The sequence below is a fragment of the Haemorhous mexicanus genome, chromosome 6, assembly GCF_027477595.1.
Source record: "Haemorhous mexicanus isolate bHaeMex1 chromosome 6, bHaeMex1.pri, whole genome shotgun sequence".
Lineage (NCBI taxonomy): Eukaryota > Metazoa > Chordata > Aves > Passeriformes > Fringillidae > Haemorhous > Haemorhous mexicanus.
Genome location: NC_082346.1, coordinates 12,654,840 through 12,675,999, shown reverse-complemented (window position 1 = coordinate 12,675,999; position 21,160 = coordinate 12,654,840). Strand labels below are relative to the sequence as shown.

The 21,160-nt window shown below is 55.8% G+C and overlaps 2 protein-coding genes across 3 annotated transcripts; one reads left to right on the top strand and one right to left on the bottom strand.

Moving 5' to 3' along the window:
• The first annotated feature begins 1,425 nt into the window (after window positions 1–1,425).
• TCIRG1 (T cell immune regulator 1, ATPase H+ transporting V0 subunit a3) lies at window positions 1,426–6,845 on the top strand. 2 transcript variants are annotated; one of them, XM_059848768.1, is made up of 20 exons: window positions 1,426–1,507; window positions 1,827–2,004; window positions 2,256–2,334; window positions 2,433–2,662; window positions 2,751–2,845; window positions 3,014–3,140; window positions 3,219–3,301; window positions 3,422–3,515; window positions 3,586–3,798; window positions 4,209–4,359; window positions 4,437–4,576; window positions 4,796–4,953; window positions 5,031–5,121; window positions 5,202–5,320; window positions 5,497–5,710; window positions 5,812–5,916; window positions 5,990–6,100; window positions 6,179–6,299; window positions 6,386–6,557; window positions 6,650–6,845. In XM_059848768.1, the coding sequence occupies exons 2-20, from the start codon at window positions 1,888–1,890 to the stop codon at window positions 6,729–6,731; spliced, it is 2,502 nt and encodes an 833-aa protein (XP_059704751.1). In that variant the 5' UTR covers window positions 1,426–1,507; window positions 1,827–1,887; the 3' UTR covers window positions 6,732–6,845. The 2 variants fall into 2 exon arrangements, with proteins under 2 accessions (XP_059704751.1, XP_059704750.1); XM_059848767.1 differs by lacking the exon at window positions 1,426–1,507 and having other exon boundaries at window positions 1,587–2,004.
• Window positions 6,846–6,904: 59 nt separating this feature from the next.
• TBX10 (T-box transcription factor 10) lies at window positions 6,905–8,597 on the bottom strand. Its single transcript, XM_059848145.1, has 8 exons — window positions 8,543–8,597; window positions 8,154–8,337; window positions 7,980–8,081; window positions 7,742–7,913; window positions 7,496–7,651; window positions 7,361–7,428; window positions 7,183–7,271; window positions 6,905–7,128 (listed from the first exon to the last, which is right to left on the bottom strand). Exons 1-8 carry the CDS (start codon window positions 8,595–8,597, stop codon window positions 6,905–6,907), a joined length of 1,050 nt encoding a protein of 349 aa, XP_059704128.1.
• Between the last annotated feature and the right edge of the window lie 12,563 nt (window positions 8,598–21,160).

Here is a 21,160-nt window from a genome sequence, read left to right as displayed (position 1 = left end):
CCTTGGGGGACTCCACCCCTGGGTGTGTGGTTGTGTTTTGGGGAGGAGGATGCGGGTCTTGGGGGTGCTGGCGCCAATGCTGGGGTAGGGGGTGGTTTGTGGGGAAAGGTGTGGGAGGTGGAGGGGGGCAGGCAAAGATGGAGGAGCAGTGCTGGAGGGATTTAGGAATCTGGGAGGGTAATTTCCAGCTTCTGAGGGCAGCCAGGGTGGGGTGGCCTGGTGATCCTGGCACGGGAGGTTCACAGTGGTACTGGTGTGAGGGTCCCAGTGATGCCTGTGATCCGGGTGATCCCAGCAGAGGGTCCTGATGGTACTGGGGGGAGCCTCTGGTGGTACTGGATTGGTGTCCCAGTGATGCTGGTGTGTGGGTACCAGCGTGGGGTGCCTGGCAAATCTACAGTCTCGTAGTGGTACCAGTGTGGGGGTCCCAGTGATCCCAGCAGGGAGATTGCAGTGCTACCAGTTGTTAGGGCTTGTCCCTCGAAGGTGAGAGTAACACGGGCAGATTAGAGTGAAAGGACTCTTAATGATTGGTGTTTTAAGTATGTATGTGTAGGGTTTATTTTAGAACAGTTGGGTGGCAATGGAAAGCAGGAATGTAAGTGTTCTGGTCATTTTATCTACAGTAATACAGCTACATGAGAGCATAAAAAATTGTTACTTTAAAGAAATGTCTTAAGGGAAAAAAGAACTGAAAGATAAGGGTAAAAACAAATCACCCCTGACAGATCTCATGACTTGATTGTTGCAGTAGTTGTCCCTTGGTCGAAGTGATGGTCTAGATCTGCCAGCAGTGGGGGAAGAAGCCCACAAAACACAGTCTGATGGGTTAAAATGCGATCAGACTCGGGGGAATGCCCGGGTTTCAGTCCTCTCGTGAAAGGTCTCAGAAATGAGTCTCTGAGCGCTTCGGGCGTCTTTGATGCTCAGTGATCTCTTTTCAGCTGCCTCTCACGGCGGCGCAGTTCAGCCTTCCTTCTTCCGGAGGGGAAGCATCAGAACTGAGCCAGTTGTGCAAGGGAGCGCCAGAGCGTGACGAGAACGGCGATTGCGCCTTGCAGGATGCAGGCAGTGATAGTTCACCCCCTCTGTTTTATGCAGATTGGGCAGTAGCACCCCAAACCTCTTCTCTCCAGGGATGTCAATCTGGCCCCAGCAAAGCAACCTGACTCCTGCACAAATGGGGATTGTTTGGAGTAATTACTCACTCACAGTCCGGTTTCACACCGGTGCGGGGGTCCTGCTGATTCTCGCGGGCGGTTTCCCGGCTCCGCCCGGCTCCGGGAAATGTTTCCCATTTCCATCCTCCTCGGGGGATGTTGCGGGGGTCCTGTCTCCGAGGGGCCGCTCCCCACGCGGGGCGGGGTGCGATATGTCCCGGGGAACGGGTTTCCAGGGGGGCGGCGGGGCCGGGCCGGCCGGTCCCTCCCCGGGGCCGGGCTCTTCCTGGGGAAGAGGAAGTGCTGGATCCCGGCCGAGCTGGGCGGCGGGGGGGCGGCACGGCCGGGTGGGTCCGGAGAGGGTCCGGCCCGGGGCGGTCCTGGGGTGGGGAGTGCGCCGGCCCTGACTCAGAGGCAGCTGAATGGGGCAGGGGAAGGGGGGGGTTTCGAAAGTACTTTGCCAGCCCGGTGCTGGGCACAGCCGCGTGTAACTGAGCGGGCCGGTTTCCCACGGTCGCTGCACCGCGACAGCCCGGTTCCGTCGCCGCAGCCCGAGACAACGGGGCGACCTCTGCCCTGTTGTCCCGCTTTCCCGCCCTCACACCTGAGGAAGCTCCGTTTCCCATTCTCATCCCACCCCATTCCCTCCTGTTCGTTCTGTCCCAGCCCCAGGTGTGTGCCCTGACGCCTTCGCACCCCGGGCCGGACCGGGCGTCTCCGAGGGGCCATGGGGTCCCTGTTCCGCAGCGAGGAGGTTTGCTTGGCCCAGCTCTTCCTCCAGTCGGCTTCTGCCTACAGCTGCATCAGCGAGCTGGGGGAGCGCGGGCTGCTGGAGTTCAGAGACGTGAGTAGGGGCTGGGGGGCGTTTTGGGGTGTCTGGGGTGCAGGGGGTTCGGCTGGGTGGGCCTGGGTGCACTGGGTTTGAGGTGCTCTGTGTCTGGTGTTTGGTGTGGTCGGGTTTGGGGTAGGTGTTCTAGGGTGCCCTGGGAACTGGGAAGTTGGTCAGGCTGGGTTTGGTGCCTGGGCTGCCTGTTCCCCCGGGGTGCTGAACCCCCCAGTCCGGTGTGGGGCCATGCCTTGACTGTACCCCCGCAGCTGAACCCCAAAGTGAGCCCCTTCCAGCGGCGCTTCGTGGGCGAGGTGCGGCGCTGCGAGGAGATGGAGAAAACCTTCAGTGAGTGCCGGGGGGCCGCGGGCTGACATTGCGGGGGCTTCTCAGGGGATCGCCCGGCTCGGCCCCTCAGTCTGACCGTGTCCCCCTCCGTTCTCCAGCCTTCCTGCAGCAGGAGCTGCGGGCCGCGGGGCGGGTGCCGGGGCCGTGTCCCGAGAGCCCGCGGGCGCCGGCGGCGCGGGAAGCGCTGCGGGTGCAGGAGCAGTCGGAGCAGCTGGCGCAGGAGCTGCGGGAGGTCAGCCGGAACCGCGCGTCCCTGCGCGGCCGCCTGCGGGACCTGCGCCAGTACCTGCATGTGCTGCGCGAGGGACAGCGCTTCACCAGCCTGCCGGTGGGTCCGGGGGTCCCCGCCGACCTGGGGCTGCTGCCTCGTGCCTCAGTTTCCCCCGGGCTCATCCCTCTGCTCCGCATCGCCGTAGGCTCCCCTGGGCTCCCCGCCGCGGCCGCGGGCACTCTCGGAGCGTGAGCCCATGCTCGACCCCTCCCTGCACCAGCACCTCGAGCGCAAGATCAGGTGAGAGGGGGAACGGTGTGGGGCGGGGGTGGAGAGGGGCTCTGGGGCAGTAGTGTGGCCGTGGGACAGCTGGGAAACTGCAGGATAAAGCTTGGAGATGACTTTTGGGGCAGCGGTGCAGCCATGGGGCGGTTTGCCTGTCCCAGCACTCATGCTGTGTCTCTGCAGCTTCGTGGCCGGTGTAATCCACCCGTGGCGAGTGACCGCCTTCGAGCGGCTGCTGTGGCGCGCCTGCCGCGGGTACCTGGTGGCCTCCTTCGTGGAGATGCCCGAGCCAATGGAGGACCTGGCTACGGTGAGGAAGCACCCGGGGTGGGCTGGCACGTCTGTGGGGGCTGGGACACCAGAGTGACATGGACCGTGCTGTCCCCAGGGCGAGAGCATCACCTGGGTCATCTTCCTCATCTCCTACTGGGGCGAGCAGATCGGGCAGAAGATCCGCAAGATCTCGGCCTGGTGAGTGGCCACGCATCTCCCACAGGGAGGTTTATTTAGTAACACCCACTCTGGACCCTGCTGTGGGGCCGGGCTGGGCAGCCCTGACACCCCTGACACGGCGATGTCCCTCTGTCCCAGCTTCCACTGCCAGGTGTATGCGTACCCGGAGAGTGAGGCCAGCAGGACAGAGACCATTACCAGGCTGCACGGCCAGATCCAGGAGCTCAGCGTGGTGAGCTGGGTGCCATGAGGGGATGTGGGGGCCATGCTTGGATTGCCATCCCTGACACAGGTGCCCGCAGACGCTGGAGGAGACGGAGAAGTACCTGGCGGAGGTGCTGGACAAGGTGGTGCAGGTGCTGCCCACCTGGCGCGTGCAGGTGCAGAAGATGAAGGCCATCTACCTCGTCCTCAACCAGTGCAGCTTTGATGTCACCAAGAAGTGCCTCATTGCAGAGGTCTGGTGCCCCGTGCGGGACCTCACCCAAGTGCAAGATGCCCTGCGCCAGGGATCTGTGAGTGGCTCCGTGTCCCCATGTCCTTGCACCAGGGATTGTTCAGGGTTCCCATGTCCTTGTGCCTGGGTTTCTTGGTGTCCTACATTTTCATGTCAAGGGTTTGTTGGTGTCCCCATGTCCTTGTGCCAGGGGTTGTTCTGTGTCTCCATGTCCTTTTTGTGGGGTTGCTCAGTGTCCCCATGTCTTCATGCCAGAGGTTGCTTGGTGTCCCTATGTCCCCTCATCATGGTGGAGCATGTGCCAGGCTGGAGAGGATTGTGGGGTGGGTGCCAAGAACATGCTCCGGGTGCTGGGGGCTGGTGCCAGGAAGGGGGTTGTTGTGGGGTGGGTGCCGGGGGCAGGCTCCACGTGCCAGGCAGGAGAGTGCTGGGGGTGCCAGGATCAGGTTCTGGGTGCTGTTCCCGCAGTACCAGAGCGGCTCCAGCGTGGAGTGCTTTGTGCAGCGCGTCCCCACCTCAGAGAGCCCCCCCACCCTCATCCGCACCAACAAGTTCACCGCCGGCTTCCAGAGCATCGTGGACGCCTATGGGGTGGCCAGTTACCAGGAGGTGAACCCCGGTAAGGCCCCCTGGCACCCCCTGAGGCCCAGGGCTGAGAGGGGACACCTCGTGTAACGCAGTCCCTGTGTCCCACAGCACCCTACGCCATCATCACCTTCCCCTTCATCTTCGCCATCATGTTTGGGGACGTGGGGCACGGGCTGCTCATGTTCCTCTTTGCGCTCTGGATGGTGCTGTACGAGGACAGCCCCCGCCTGCGGCAGGGCACCAACGAGGTGGGGGCACGATGGAGGGGTGGGACGGATGCAGTTACAGACATGGGATGGGGTTGGGGACACGGAGTGGGGTTGGAGGTGTGGGACATGTTGGGGATGTGGGATGGGGTTGGATGATACAGGATGGGGCTGGTGGCTCGGAACAGGGTCAGTATGGGTCAGGGTGGTGTGGGGCAGGGGAGGTGGTGTGGAACATGGGAGCCGTGTTTGCCCCCCTAGATCTGGCTGACATTCTTCGAGGGGCGCTACCTCATCTTGCTCATGGGTGCCTTCTCCATCTACACCGGCTTCATCTACAACGAGTGCTTCAGCAAAGCCACTGTCATCTTCCCTTCTGCCTGGAGTGTGGCCACCATGGCTAACCACTCCTCCTGGAGGTGGGGTCCCACCCCCGTGCCCCCTGCCTGGGTCCCCATCTCCCTGCTGGCACTGACATCTCTTGCTCTGCCCCCAGCTCTGCGTACCTCGCCACCCATCCCTCGCTCGCCCTGGACCCCAATGTCACCGGTGTCTTCCGAGGGCCATACCCGTTTGGGATCGACCCGGTGAGTGTCCCGTGGGGATCACAACACGGTGGGACCCTCTGTGAAGTGGTGCAGAGTCTCACCCACCTTGTTTGTGACAGATCTGGAGCTTGGCCACCAACCACCTCAACTTCCTCAACTCCTTCAAGATGAAGATGTCAGTGGTGCTGGGCATCGTGCACATGGGCTTTGGCGTCGTGCTGGGAGTCTTCAACCATGTGTGAGTCCCTGGGCTGCACCCACGGGCTCTGGTCATGCCAAGGGAACCGGGATTGGACTCACCTGGGTGGGATGGGGTGGCAACTGGGGTCCTGTACCCCTGCACCTCGGTGAGTGCCGGGGACGTGCGAGGGTGAGAAGGGACAGGCTGAGCATGGCCAATGTCCTCCCACCCAGGCACTTCCAGCAGCGGCACCGGCTGGTCTTGGAGTTCCTCCCAGAGATGATTTTCCTCCTGGCTCTTTTTGGCTACCTGGTCTTCCTCATCTTCTACAAGTGGATCAAGTTCAGTGCTGCTGACTCCCGGGTGGCCCCCAGCATCCTCATTCACTTCATCGACATGTTCCTCTTCACCTCCAATGCCGAGAACCTCCCGCTCTACCCGGGGCAGGTACCACCCACCGCCCTGGCGGGCACCTACTCCCCACCCCGGCTGGGAGAGCGGGTGTCAGGAGTGGGGGTATACCCCAAAATGCTGTCCTTGTGCCCCAGGTGCCAGTGCAGATGGTGCTGGTGGTGCTGGCGCTGGCGTCGGTGCCTGTCCTGCTCCTGGGGACGCCGCTGTACCAGTGGTGCCGGCAGGGTGCCTCGAGGATGGTAAGGCTGGGGGCTGTGGAGGGCTCCCTGGGAATCACGAGGAGGTCTGATTGTGGGTGCTGTCCTGGTGCAGCCAGTGACCACAGGTGAACAAGAGCCGCTGCTGGAGGGGCAGGAGGCTGGGAACTCTGTCAATGCCACCACAGAGGACGTGGAGAGCGGAGGGCACAGCCCTGACGCCAAGGTGAGGGGCATCCAGGGGGGCTTTGGTGGTGGGATGAGGGTGTCTGTGCCCCCTGCTGATGTCCCATGCCCCCTGCAGCACCTGGACTTCGCTGAAATCTTCATGCATCAGGCGATCCACACCATCGAGTACTGCCTGGGCTGTGTCTCCAACACCGCATCCTACCTGCGGCTCTGGGCGCTCAGCCTGGCACACGCCCGTGAGTCCCCTTGGTACCCCCTTGTCCCACTCAGAGCCAGGCAGACCCTCACTCCCCCCACCTGCTCTTGTCCCTCCCATTCCCAGAGCTCTCGGAGGTCCTGTGGACCATGGTGATGCGGAATGGCTTTGTGGGGCTGAGCTACGTGGGCGGAGTGGTGCTGGTGCCCGTCTTCGCCGCCTTCGCCGTGCTGACCGTGGCCATCCTGCTGGTGATGGAGGGGCTCTCTGCCTTCCTCCACGCCCTGCGCCTGCATTGGTGAGCCTCCAAAACTGACGGGTTCCTGGGTGGGCCTGGTTGGGGTGGTGACAGACCCCCCAGAGCACCCCTCAACCCCTTCTCCTTGCCAGGGTGGAGTTCCAGAATAAGTTCTACGTGGGTGCCGGGTACAAGCTGTGCCCCTTCGCCTTCGCCCCGGACACCTGGGAATAGCCATGCCAAGGGGATTCCAGGGGCTTGGAACATCAGCTGTGCCCCAAATTCCCCCCCATTGGATCCCTGGAGCCTCCTTGGTGGTGAATAAAGCCATCCCTGTGGCTCCCCCCAGCTCTGCGTTGCCATTGCTTGGGTAGGAGGTGCAGGGGGTGCTTGGGGGTGCCCCCCTGTCACTGCTGGCCATAGCCAAAGGTGGGCGCTGCGGTGGGGCCGTAGGTGCTGAGCTGGGGGAAGGCGGGCAGGGGGTAGGGCAGGGTGCGGGGTTTGGCTCCCACATAGACACCAGGGGGGCAGGTGAGGGGCTGGAAGGTGGGTGCCGGGAGCTCGGGGAAACTGGGGGGTGCTGCTGGCTGTTGGGGGGCAGCAGCCAGAGCCCCATGGCTGCGTGGAGCCCCTGTGGGGGGAAGCGGCAGCAGCAGGGGCTCAGCCCCCCCTGCAGCCCCCCTACCTTTCTCCTGCTTCTCGGGGCAGGGGGGCAGCGGGGTGGCTCGGGCACGGGGCATCGCCCCCAGCAGGGACCCTGCTGGCACCCCGCACCTGCAAGAGACGTGGGGAAGGGTGGGGGCTCAGGGAGGTGGCTTGACATCCTCCCCGTGGTGTGGGGACAATGTCCAGGTGTGCCTTACCATGGCTCGGGGTCGCCGTCCCGAAATCCCTTGGCAAAGGGGTTGCTGGCAATCTTCAGCTGGGTGATCTGTGGAGGGGAGCTGGGTCAGTGAATCCCTGGGAGGGGCCCCAATTTCCTTCTGGCTGGTGCTCACCCGGTGGTTCTGGTAGGCTGTCACTGCCATGAACTGGGTCTCGGGGAAGCTGAAGGACTTGAAGTTCTGGTGGGCGAAGCGCTCGCTGTCGCGCCGCGGGTCCACAAAGACGACGTGGAAACGGGGCTGGTAGCGGTGCATGGAATTGAGGATGATCTAGGGGTGGGAAAGGGGAGGTGGCAGGACGCCCCCAGGCAGGGATGCATTGTGTCTCCCCCATCACCCAGCCCCCAGTGGGGTCCTCACGTGGCCGTTGTCGTCCAGGAGGTTGTTGGTCAGCTTGAGCTTGTCGAAGGACACGATCTGCCGCATCCACTGGGCACCCTTGGCTGGGGAGTCGGGGTGGAAGTGCACGCGGCCAGGAGCTGCCGGCTCGGCCCGGCCTGCCGCCAGCCAGGATGAGCTGTGGAAGGCGTATCTGCAGGGCAGGGAGGGGCTCAGCACCCCCAGATCTCATCCCCTGCCCCCACTGCCCCATCCCCACCTGTATCTCTTGTCGTCCAGCGGGATGAAATCCATGAGCAGGACGTAGTCGGCCAATGGATCCAGCCCCGAAAGCTTCACCTGAAAGGTGGGAAACATCCTCCTGCACAGGGAGGGGTGTGGGAAGGGGGTGCCCCCCCACCTTTTTAGCTCCCCAGGCCATTACGGTTCCCACCTGCCAGCCTTGGTGACGATCATCTCAGTGCCCAGGCGGTTGAACTCCTCCCAGAGGCTGCCCATCTCCAGCCGTGCCGTGGCGTGGCACACATGCCGGTTCTTGCCACTGGCCCCTGCCCCCTCGCTAGCCCACCCGAGGCCAGGGGTGCATGGAGACACCTCAGGCGGGGCCCCCAGGAAGGCTGCAGAGGGTTAAAGGGGTGTTGGTCGGGGGAGCAGACCCTGTGCAGGGCCACCCCATCACACTCTCCCTCCACAGAGATGGTGGCAGGATCAGGGTGTCCTGTCCCCCACCACAGTGCGATTTTATCTCCATCCCCCCAGACCCCAAAACGCTGCAAGACCCCACCGCTGGCTGCAGGGGGTGTTGTCATGGGTGGGTTTTACCTGCCATGGGTGTGGTGGGAGGGCAGGAGGTGTCTGTGGCTCCGTTGCCCGGCATGGTGGCAGTGGGACCCTGCCAAAGCCCCCTCCCAGTGCAGTGCCGGCTCTGCAGTGTCCCTGCAGCCTGCCGGGGGTTTTATGCCCCAGCTCGGGGATGGAGAGGCGGGGGCTGGAGCCGAGGTGGTCCTTGGGGGCTGGAGCACGGCCCCCTTGCCCAGCCTGCCTTCGCGCCTTGACGCAGTGATGATGGACGGGAGGTGAGCGGTGGCACCGCTGGGACCACCCCCAGTCCCCAAACAGGGCTTGGGATGCCCCGGGCTGGGCAGGGACATCTTTCTTGGGGTCTTCTTGTCCCTTCATATCACAGATCTGAGCGGGGGGAGGTGGGGGCTCCCCCAGGCAAAGCCCCTCTCGGTACGTGGCCGTCACCACCTGATATTGAAAACCACGGTGAGGTGTTGAGGCATTGGCAAAGATCCACTGCTCCAGCAGAGCCTCTGCAGCTCTGGAGGGAGGAGCGAGCTGCCCCCTCCCCATAACCCCCCCAGAGTGGGTCCAGTCTCTGCCCTGGTGCCTGGGACCCCCTGTGCCCCTCATTGCAGTGACAGGGGGAGATGGATGGGGACAAGCAGGCGCTGCAGGGCTGAGGGCTCTTTGTGGGAGGTGACAGACACCGGGATGGGGCAGACACCAGGAAAAGCAGAGGGGTTGCTCCAGAGCCCCCCTACTCCCCTCCAAACTGCACTGGGGCCATGGTCGCTGTCTCATAGCACATCATGGAGTGTGTTCTGGAGGAAGGAGGGATGCTGAGGCTCTGGGAGAGGGTCTGGAGGACCAGGGGATGTCCTCATGGGGATGCTGATGGCTTTCTGTACCTGTTGGTGTCCCAGTGATGGCAGCACTGGCCTGAACTCCCTCCCTGCTCTGCACAGAGTGGACATTTTCTCCCAAGTGGGGCTCAGCCTTCCGTCCAGCCTTGGGTTCAGCCCTTGAACATTGTAACACAAAGGGGGCCCCGTGTCCTTGTGGGGCAGCCAAGGGGCAGCCCAGGCAGCTCCTGCATTTGGGACCAGGGCCAGGACTGATGTGAAGTGGGGAGGAACCACCTGCCCAGGCTCCCCCACATCCCCCAGACGTGTCCGTGCCCTGCGGGGCCGGCTCAGCCCCATCCATCTCCCGCTGTCACCGGCTTGGCTGCGGGGCCGGTATCGAGCGCCAGATGAGGAGGTGTGAGAGAGGCAGAGCTGACAGCGGGCAGGAGGATGGAGGGGGCTCAGCCCTGGGCAGGATCAGACCTGCCAGGGCTCATCCACAGCTCCTGGACCTCCTGGCTGGAACTGGATGAGCTTTAAGGTCCTTTCCAATCCGAGCCATTCCAGGATTCTCTGGCCGGTGAAGATGACTGCAGGTGGGTGTCCTTGAACCCATGTTGAAGGACGTGGTACAAAATGGCTTTTCAAAATGAACTTTTTGGTCCCAAATGGGCAAATGGGAGCCAGAAAAAACTTCAAAAAAGGTAAGTAGTGAATCTTTCTCATGGGGAATAACTGCTCCAGACAGCAGGACAGGCTGGACAGAGCTGTGGAGGTTGCGGTGGCCACCAAGATGGGGCAGGAGAAGAGCGTTGGCACACAGTCAGATGACTCCTTGCAATGAGCCTCTGACTCAGCTGGAATGGGGAAGTGAAAGCTGCTTTGGGGGCAGTGAGGGGAGAAGAGAAATTGACCCTGTTTTGCAGGGAGCGGTGAACAGCTGTCACGGCGGGGTCAAGAGGGAAGTGAGAAGGCAGGAAATGGCAATACTCATTTCTGAGCCAGAAACACGTGTATCTGTTAGGTAAGAGTGGGCAACTCTTGAGCAGCAGCTGGCTCTTTATTTATTTTATTCATTAATGTTTTTTTTTTTCATTAATTTTTAAAGCCCTGATTGAAAAAAAGAGGAAGAGAATTTTAGCAGGTAAAGTTGGACCCTGGAAGTGTCCAAGGCTGCATTGGCCAGAGCTTGGAGCACCCTGGTCTAGTAAAAGGTGTCCATGCCCATGGCAGGGGATGGAACTGGATGGTCTTTAAGGTCCCTTCCAATCCAAACAATTCCAGGTTTCATTTTCTCTAGGGAATGTGTAGTACAAAAGAAAATTGATAAATGCTAAGACAAAGCAATAATTTCCTTTGAAATGTCCATTACTTAATGTTTTTTCCCCTCCCATGTATAATGAATAAAAGACATACTATACAAATATAATTATGTAGAAATAGAGAAGAATTTTAAAAATCTTTCAAACTCAGGTCTCCAGGAAACCTGTTTGGTTTTGCTTCACTCCTGCTGACACCGTTGTGCACGTGAGCAGCGTCGCTCCATCTCTGCGGGCATCCATTCCAATGTGCCATGGGGATCCCAGCCCTGAAACCCCAGCGTGGATCCCATGGCCTCTGGGGAAGGCTCATTCTGTTTCCAGGTGCTCCAGAGACCCTTTGGCAACTGCTCGTGTGGGGAAGGTGTAAAAGTTAAAACCTTCCAATCACATTAGAGGATGGAAAAACTTCTTGGTTCTGGAGAGACTGATGGGGCTTGAGGACCAGCTCAAGGACCTCAGGGGTGAGTATCTTGACTCAAGCTGCCATTAACTAAAGGGTGGGACTTAAAGTGGTTTTGGGACAATTTTTTGCTGGACGGGAATGGTCATAAATTGGATTAGGATGGGGGTGGTTTTCCTTTGAAACTGCACAAGGATGAACTTGCAATCAGGAATGCTGGTCTCATTTTAATTGACCCAAATTGATTGGAAATAATTTCAATGGTGTCTGTTGTCAATTTAATGCAAGACTAATTAACTAATTAAGGCATGATGTTATTGTATTTGTTACTGTATTTATTTGTCCCTAAATAAGAACATCTCCCTCCCCACCCTGCAAAATCTCATCCCTTCCAGGGACAGAGCATCCACAATTCTCTGGCCCTGGCACAGGTGTCCAAGGCCAGGTTGGACAGGGCTTAGAGCAGCCTGGGATAGTGCAAGGTGTCCCTGCCCATGGCAGTGGTGGGACAAGATCAGCTTTAGGATCCCTTCCAACCCAACCCATTCCAGGATTCCATAATTCTGTGTGCTGTATTCAGGCACACCTGGCTCCTTTGATGCCTCCAAACCTCCTGATGTCCAAACTGCCCTCACCATCTCCTCCCCAGTGTCTCTTTCCACCCAGGCAAGGCTGATTTTCCACCCCAGCTGCAGTTTTCTGATTATTCCTGCTCCCAGGTTTCAGGACTTGAGTCATCTCAGCCCATCTCATCCTCTCTCCTTGTAGGCTTTGAATGAGTCACCACAGGTTCCCCTGATGGAGACAACAATGTGTTTGGGGGCTTTGACTCATCTGATCTATTTAAAACAGTTTTTTATGGAAAAATGGCATGGATTTCTCCACTTGCTGCCTGGTGGTGAAGGGTGGTGGGGTGACAGAGTCATGTGGGAAATGCAGGATTTATTCAGAGCAGGCACGCTCCGGGCACAGGCTGAAGAGTCAATTTGAGCCTCAAGGGCTTAAATTCAGATTAGAATCATCACCAGAAAGTGCAAAAATAATTTGCAGCAGGAGAGTTCCTGAAGGGCTTTCCCTTTATCCCAGTTTGCAGTTGGAACACTTCTCCAAATCCTGGGCTGCCTCCCAACTCCTGAATCTTGATTTTCTACATCAATTCTGTATTTCCCTGTGATGCCTATAGATCAGTTGCATATTTCAAGAGATAAATGTGTAGATGTATAATTATGTATTTCTAAGAAAAAATGCTTTATATATATTAAGAAATTATATATAAACATTTTCCTTGATATATTAAAATAAATTAATATATTGAAATTATTTTTATATGTTTGTTAATATATAAAATAATATAAAAATTACAAATATATTATAAATGTATATAGAAGTAGGAAATCAATCCTCAAGTTTCCATTTAACTTTCTAAAATGATTGAATTTATTTAACTAATTGTGTTTATTTATCAGTGCAGGTCTCCTCTCAAGGAGCTGCTTCCAAAGTAACCAATTCCCAAACCATTCCAGAATTCTGTGTCACTGTGTGTGGGTCTCACTGGGACATGGCACATCCTCTTCTAGGCTACCCTGAGCATGTTGATCCATCTCATTCTACCTGAGATGTCACAGGATATGAAAACCTGCTCCAGCTGCACCTGGGAGGAAAGAGGAGCCAAAATCTTGCTCCAGGTATGTTTGTATTTGGTACAGGGAAGAAATCCTTCCCTGGGAGGGTGGTGGCACAGGTTGCCCAGAGGAGCTGTGGCTGCCCCTGGATCCCTGGCAGTGTCCAAGGCCAGGCTGATCCTGGTGAATCCTGGTACAGCCTGTTGGAAGGTGCTCTACTGCCCTGCACAAGGATCTTAAGGAATTTGAGTAGGAAAGCAGGTGCCACGATGGAGATCCTTACCCCGGGAGGGCAGGGATGAATATTCCACACGGAGCGCAGAGCTGGCACCAGCCTCTCAGCAGGGATGAAACCTGATCCCTGCTTTGAACTGAATTCGTTTCCATTCTGTGTCTCTGACCCCTCCAGCAAGCAAAGGTTCCTTGGGTAGGAAAAAGCTAGGCTGAACTTGGATTAATCAAAACACTGGAGTCAGTTTTCTGGCAGGGCAGGTTTCCAGATGCAGGCAGGTGGAGGCTGCCCCCGGGGAGGACTCAGCCCCCAGACCGCTCGATTTTCATTATCTCTGACAGCTCCAGCACCGTCCCGGTGTCCCCTCGCCTCCGGCATCTCCTGGTGGGTGATGAAAAGCAGCTCCAAATCCTCATTACAGCAGCGGGAGACCAGACACACGGCTTGTGGGACACATGAAACGGGATGTCAGTTCTGGGGATAAGGCTCAGCCCTTCAGCCAAGGTTTATCCAATAATGATGATTTCCAGCTTTGGAGCCATTTGTCAGGAGCCTGCGGTGCCTACCCTCAGTTCACTCTCTGGTGTAACTCTGTCAAGCCATGATTAATGTTATCCAGGAGAAAAATCAATGTTTATTTATTCTATCTGTCACAGAGTGGGATTTTAGGAGCTGTTGATCTCTCCCTGGTGAGCGGCAAGATGGAGCCTGAATTTATCTTTTTATCTTTAAATGAAGAATCACAGCTAAAGCACAGTGAGGTGAGACAAAGCCCGGCTCTTATTCCTAGTGCTTTCACCCAGAGAAGCTCTTCCTGGGACAAGGGGAGCAGGTGTTTATTCCTCAAGTGCTCAGGCTGGACTGGGAACATTCAGAAAACAAGAAAATGTTCATTTTTCCAGCAGGTACTGGGAAAATCGTAGACTTCCATGTGCGAATGGTTGGAGGAGCACTAAGAGGAAGCCTTGGAATTTTCTGATGATCTGTCCTGGTGTGGTGTTTCCCTCTTTAGTGCCCAAAAATTCCCCTTTTCCAGCGGCTCCAGCCGGGGCTCACCCGACGGGCGGCGCGCACGTGCTGCCCTCTGCGGGCGGAGCGCGGTACTGCACCCAGGGACTCGCGCGTGCGCAGTGAGCTGACCGTGTCTCACCGCAGTGCGCATGCGCAGTCCCGTCATGTCGGGTGGTGGCGTTGGGGGCAGGGCATTCCCGAGTGTGCCTCGGTGCTGCCGCCGTGTGGGAGCGCCCGGCACTGCAGGCGCCGGCCGCCGGGAGAGCCGGGGCGGGCCCGGCCTGGGGCGCTCGGGCCTCGGCCCTGAGGGGGAGCGGTTCTGGATCAGCGGGAGGAGGTTCCGGGAATCGAATTTCCTTCGGAAGGCACCGCAAAGCGCATCTAAATTCTTGCTTTCCGATTCTGCAGCAAAGAACACGTGTAACTCCTCGGCCTCATGGACATTGTCAGTACTTTCCATGGTGCTGTCCGGGATTGTCCGGGAATGGGAACGGCTGGTGGGAGCTCTGGCAAAACACCTGGAGACCAGGTGAAATCAGAAACGGGATTGTTCTGGCTGCTGCGGGGTGTGCCTTTCTTTCAGGTGATCTGTGTCACAGTAGCTTCCTAGAGCTGGAGTAATTTCCTAGCATGGAACTTGACTAGGAAGCTGCTACCCGAACTTTTGTCCACATTTATTTTATCTCCCAAATGAAGATGCCTAGAGAGGCAGAGGTGGGGTGTTCCTAACAAAAGAACATCTCAGTCCATCGGTGGTAGAGGGCTTAAAGTGTGAGTGCCGTTAGGACACTTCAAATTCCTTAGTATATGAATGGAATTTAAATGAAATATCCAAATCCTGACAAGCTTGTGTGAACTCCAAAGCCTCTGCAAGTGTTTTATAGCCAGGGAGGGAGACAAGGGTCTGGAGTCTCTCCCCAAAAACTGGCTGCTGTTTGTTTGACCAGGCATAGGAATGATTGTGTGTTCCCTGGGGCTGTCCTTATGGAGAAAGGTTTATTTATGTGCCCTGGGTTTATTCGGGGTATCTTCAAATCGATGGAAACTGCTTTCATGGAAATGCCAGAGGTGCCCAAAGCTTTCCCCAGCCAGAGCTTGGAGCCAGCCCTGTGGGAAGGGGTTTAATGCCCATTTTCCCCATCCCTCCAGGCAGCAGCCCTGGAGCACTTGAGCCAAACATGGCCAAGGTGCCCAGTGCTGGCAGGAGGCAAATCCAGGGACTGGACAGTGGGAGTTTGCACTGCTCCTGGAATCCCAGACCTGGAGCTGTGCTTCAGAGAGCCCAGGAGACGCTGCCTCACTCAAACCTCATTTAAAGCTCAGCATCCTCCTTGCTCCCTTGGAATTATTGCTGCTCTTCCTTATTATTAGTGGTATTATTGATGTCATTGGTACTATTGTTACTATTATTGTAAACTCTCACTCCATCTCTTCCATAGCCCTCTGCTTCCCAGAGGTGCTTTAGGAAAGCCCCTCCAGCCTGGGAAGGTGCTTTTGGCTCCAGACACGTTCCCAGTGCCCAGGAGCAGCAGGACCTGTGCTGTTCCCAGCAGGTGAGGCAGAGGTGCCTTTCCTTCTTTCTCTGCTGCACTTTGGCTTTTTGAGGGGTCTCTGGGGGTCTGAGGGAGAAGTTCTTTGTCACTCCAGGGCAGAATTAGCCCTGGTCCCACTAAAAGCAGGAGGAATCATTTTATCCTTGCTTTTGGATACCCATTTTGTGTTTTCTCTCTGGTGCTGACACCGTGTGGTGAAGCAGCAGCTCCCAAATTTTCAGTGCTGCTCTCTGGAACAGTTTTTATTTGTAGAACCATGAATTCCCTGCTGGAATCCAGTCACAGCCCCCAGATCAATGTGCAGTTTAAGGTCTTACACCCTGACCAGGACAATTTCCTCTTTCTAGACATGGAAAATGGGGGAAAACTCAGGCTGCAGTGGAGCCAGGGTGCAGAATGGGGGAGTGAGGCAGCGTGCTCTGCCCAGGCTGGGTTGGCACAGGGGCTGTTCCCCGTTGGATGACACCTGTGTGGAACAGATCCTTCTCTTCCTCTGCCCAAAGTCCAATGGTGAAGGATTTAATAACTCACAAGTGGGGCCTGGAATGAAAATGGTTCTGTTAAAATTAGAGAATGTGATAAGAAAAAATGGGCATCTTTTTTATGTATGAAAATAGTAGGGAATAAAATGTTGACAAAGGGCACTTTTATTTGGTGTCACCTTTCATTTTTTATGGATAGAACCCTAATCAGAACAGAAGTAGGAAAGCCAGGAGCCTTTGACTTCCAGCCTTTGACTTAATTTCCATTTTCTCCTCTCTTTCAGGACAGGAAAAACCACTTAACTCATCCCATCTTTGCCCAAAGCTTTGGTGTTTGAGCAGCCAAACCCAACGGGCTCCTGCCTGCACTGGAGGGCCCCTGGTCCTGCCCGTGGTGTGGGGTGAGTCCCCAGCTGTCCCCAGAGGGATCTGCCCTGGTTTCAGGCTGTTCTTGCCCTGGTCCCTGCAGTCCCCAGCACCTGAGACCCAGAGAGAGCCCTGTCCAAAGGGGTCTTTGTCACCTTGCCAGGAACGTGGTGGCAGCCCCGGGAGCAGGTGGGAGCTGGGGCAGAGTGTGGGACTGACCCAGGGCAGGGCAGTGCTTACCTTGGGGGGTTGGCCCCACACGCTGAGCTCAGGCAGGATCAGGGTCACAGATGCTGCATTTTGTGCACCCTGAGAGTTTCTGTTCCCCCTGGGGATTTCCTGCTGGGATGTGGCAGCACAGGGAGCAGAATTAAACCTGCAGCTCCCGTGGGCACTGCTGGCCTTTGTCCCTCTGTTGTGCCATCAGACCGTGGCAATTTGCTGCTGCCACTGCCACCCCAGCTGGGGGCTGTGTCCTCCTGGCAGCCCTTCCCAGCCCCCACACAGCTCCAGAGGTGCCTCTGTGCGTGCTGGGAGTGTTTGCTGGGAGTGTGCCTCACCCCTGGGAGTATCCTTTTGTTCCAGAGCAGACTCCAGAGCTTTTGGGTTTCCCAGCTTCAGGGCTGGATTGCAGAAGTGCCTGGAAGGAAGAATAACAGTGAGGTTTGTCCAAGTGGTGCTTTCAGACCCCACCTGACAGCCTGTGCTTTGTGCTGGAGGTTGCTGTGCCTTGGCCCTGCAGGGAATGAATGTCCCCTTCCCCTTTCAGCCCAGCAGATCCCAAAGGCTCTTACAGGAATATTTATCCTTTACTTCCCTGTGTGATAACTGAATCTCCCCCTGCTGTGAGCCATTCCTTGAGTTCTCCTGGAGAAAACCTCATGGCAGAGGAGTTTGCAAAGAGCCCAGAGCTGTGTTTGGAGCAGAGAGAGCTGAGAGCTGCATCTGCCTGTGCTGCCCCAGCCTGGCAACATCCTCGTGGAACAGCCTGGGCAGATGGGATTAGATGGAGCAAAATCCCTTCATGCAAGAGGCTTTCTCCTGTGCAGATCAGGCATGGGGCAGGCAGTGAACTTTGGAAATCAGCTGATTTCCCCAGAAAGCATCACTCCATCAGCATGAATGACAGGACCTGTGCCCACTGCTCAGGAGTCACCCAGCCAAAATCAAGGGCAAAGGTTGGTTTGGGTCTGAGAGCTGGAAATAACTTTGAAAGAGAAGAAATGACCTTTTTCTTCCTTTCTTTCTTTCAGATGCTGGAATTGCCTCCCTGGATGTGCGCTGAGCTCTCGCTGCAGGGAACTGCCAGGCCTTAATGGTGGTGAGTTCATGTTCTTCTCACTGGGGAATTGGAAAGAATTATTAATTAGTAATTGCAGAAATGTTTTCTGAAACCTTTCCTCTTTGCTGGTAGATCTTCTCTTTCTGCCTTGGAATGTACAGCTGTTCCCTGCTGTCCTTTGCCCTGCCTGAATTCCCTGCAGCTCCTAACTGGGAAAACCTGGGGTAACTCAGAGGGAACAGAGGTGACATTTTTAGCTGAAAACCTGGGGCAGTTGAGAGGGGACACAAGAACTGTTTGTGTAGGAAAATGAGAGGGGATGTCAAGGGGAGCAAGGTGGCATTTTTGAGGGAAAAGCTGAGGTGATGATTAGGGGAGAGAATGCAAATTTTTGGAGTAGAAAAGATCTAATCAATATTGTACTGGAAGGAAAATTTTGGGGGGTAAAACTCGATGTAATCTGTAGGGGAAAGAATGAATATATTGGAGCAAAAATGAGGTACTCAGTAGTAGACAAGGAAAATGTTGGAGGCAAAACTTGACAAAATCTCAAGAGTAGAGAATGAACACTGAGGGAAAAAAATGAGGTGATGAGTGCTGAGCATGTAGGAAAAATCTGGGGGCTAAATCTGAGATAATCTCTAGGGGAGAGCATGAACATACTGAGATAACATGAGGGAATCAGCTGTGGGCAGATGGGGAATTTTTTTGGGGCAAAAATAATATTAAATAATCTGTAGGGCAGAGAATTAACATTTTGAGGTAAAAATGAGATCATCAGTAGTAGATGGAGAATTTTGGGATCAATAATGAGAGAAGCTACATGGTAGAAAATATAATGAAGGGAAAATGAGGGAATCAGTAGTGGACAGGTAGAGGAATAACAAAATAATCTAAAGGTTGAGAATAAATATTTTAAGGTAAAAATGAGGTAGTAAATTTGGGACAGGTAAGGAAAATTTTGGGAGTAAAAGTGGAGTAAGTCTTGAGGGAGAGAGTGAACACTGACATAAACTGAAGTAGTCACTAGGCAAGGAAATTTTGAGGGTAAAACTTGGGAAGATCTGTAGGGCAGAGAATGAACATCTTGAGGGAGAAATTAAGTGATCAGGAGTGGACCAGCTAGGGAGAATTTGGGGGGCAAACCCTGAGCTAATATGTAAGAAGAAATGTTTTTGGGGAAAACTGATGTGTAGGGAACATAATCTGGGGATAAGACAGACATAACTTGTGTGGTTTTGGTTTTAAAACTTAGTATACAGGGGACAAAATAGGCATTTTGGTGATAAAATCTGAGGTAATCTGTGGGTGAAAGAATTAATATTTTGTGGTAAAAATGAGGTAATCAGTACTGGGCAGGTAGGGAAAATTGAGGGGGTAAAATGTGAGATTATCTTTTGGAAAGAACAGGAAGATCCTGAGGTAAAATTGCTGTGGACACGTGGGTAAATTTGGGGGGTAAAACTTGAGGGATTTGCCATGGTAGAAAATGAATATTTTTAGGTAAAAATGAGGTACCCAGTGGTGGAGAGGTAGGGGAAATTTCAGGGGTAAAATCTGAGGTGATCTGGAGCAGAGAGAATGCACTTGATGGGGTAAACTGAGGTAATCAGTTATGGACAGGTAGGGAAGCTATTGGGAGGGAAAACTGAAAGCAGCTGTAGGGTGAAGTATGAAAATATTGAGGTGGAAATGAGGAAATAGGGAGTGGACAGGTAGGGAAAATAATGGGAATAAATCTTGTGGTAATCTCCAGAGTAGAGAAAGAATGCTTTCTTGTAAAAAGTGAGGAAATCAGATGGGGACAGGGAATATTTGTGGGGGAATGTGAAGTATTCCCCAGGGAAGAGAATGATCATCATGAGGTAAACTGAGGTAATCACTTGTGGACAGGTAATGAAAATTTTGGGTCTAGAAATTGATATTTTTCCAGGATGGAGAATTAGTATTTTGAGATAAAAATGAGATAACTAGTAGTAGACATGTAGAGAAGACCATGGGGGTAAAACTTAGGAACATTTAGTGGATGAGATAGACAAAACCTGTGTGGTTTTTGGTTTTAAAAATACGTAATATATAGAGGACAAAATGCTGGTTGCTGGGGTTTAGATATTCCCAGCCCAGGGCTTTGGCTGGCAGGGCAGCACAAAGATTGTTCCCTGTGTGGTGCCCAGATTTGGGGTTCAGCTTTGCTAGTGCAAATGAATTATAGCTATAGCCCCGAATTCCTGCTGGAATAACCTCCCAGTGCCTCGTGCAGCATGGATATTCCCACAGAGAGCTGCCTATTGAACACCAGCTGTGCCAGGAACCAGCAGAGGCTCCAAGGAAGCTCAGTGGGATCAGGACAAGGACAGGTTGCTATTCCATAGCATTTGCTATTTATTCATCCCCCAGCCCCACCCATGTTCCCGGGGCCACCTGACAGAGTTCCCTGGGATTCAGTGGACTCCACCCCCTGAGCTCGGGCTCCAGCTGATGTTTCACAGCAGCAGAGGGCAGGGGCCCTGCTGAGGCAGCCCCTGTGCCCAGGGGAGGACATTTCTCCCTGCAGGAGCTGAGCTCATTCCAGAACCTCGGGAGTGGCCTCTGGGAGTTCTTTTCCCTGAGGAAAGGGATGCACATCCCTGCCTTCAGGGCACTGCAGTGTGACCCACCTGTGCAAGCTTCCCAGCAGTTCTGCAGCTCCAGCTGGGTCCCTGAAAAACTCCAAACTTCATCCAAACATTCATCTAACTCTGACCTTTTGTTTTAAGGCATCTCCGAGGGCATTGCTTGGGATTGAATTGCTGTGGGGGGAATTCCCTTGGCTGTAAGGCTGCTGCTGGAGGATGTCCCCAGGCTGGAAGGGAAGGGACTGGGGTGGCTGGGACATAGCTGGTGGGTGTGTGGGAGCTCCAGGAGGTGAGCACCGGGAATTGCTGTCTGAGCTCCTCTGCAACCCCAGCGTGCCGGCACTCCCAGGCCGTGGCAGCTGTTCCTTGGGGTGGTTTTGGGATGGCAGTGGGCTCTGCCCGGGCTGCAGCATCTCGGGGGGCCTGTTCAGAGCAGCCCCTGGCCGAGGAGCCGCGGGCAGCCCTCAATCCGTGTCCATCCCAGCGCTGCCCGGGCATCCCAGTGCCCGCCCCGGGCTGTGTTTGGCAGCTGCCTGCCACGGGCAGGACACTGAGGCACAGCTCCTCCCTGCAGGCACCAAGGACAAGAGGGGCTGGTTCCCTCCCTGGGGCTCAGCCTCCTCCCGCCCCGCCTTCCCAGCCAGCCGGGCCACACGGAGGGAGCACCAGGATCATTCCTGGCAGGGAGCAGGAGTCCCCGAGGGCTCCGTGCAGCTCCGGGCCCGAGAGGCAGCCCCGGGCTCGGCCCCCACCGTGATTTTGGGCTGTGAGCACTCACCTGCAGGAAACGCCCCTCTGCAGGTGGGACCAGCCCTGACACTCTCCAGAACTTTGGCCTTGGACCAAGGGAGCCCTCAGGACTTGTCTTGCTCGTTTCTCCCTGGAAAGGGACATAGCATTAGGAAATGCTGGAAAAGGTAGGAA

Bases quoted from the DNA above. Each gene is read 5' to 3' on its own strand.
- TCIRG1 (XM_059848768.1), top strand. From the start codon at position 1,888: ATGGGGTCCCTGTTCCGCAGCGAGGAGGTTTGCTTGGCCCAGCTCTTC. The intron at 2,846-3,013 runs GTGAGAGGGGGA...GTGTCTCTGCAG, and splicing joins CACCTCGAGCGCAAGATCAG to CTTCGTGGCCGGTGTAATCC. The intron at 5,917-5,989 runs GTAAGGCTGGGG...GTCCTGGTGCAG, and splicing joins GGCAGGGTGCCTCGAGGATG to CCAGTGACCACAGGTGAACA.
- TBX10 (XM_059848145.1), bottom strand. From the start codon at position 8,597: ATGCCGGGCAACGGAGCCACAGACACCTCCTGCCCTCCCACCACACCC. The intron at 7,914-7,979 runs GTGGGGATGGGG...CCTGCCCTGCAG, and splicing joins CTGGACGACAAGAGATACAG to ATACGCCTTCCACAGCTCAT. The intron at 7,272-7,360 runs GTAAGGCACACC...CGTCTCTTGCAG, and splicing joins GACGGCGACCCCGAGCCATG to GTGCGGGGTGCCAGCAGGGT.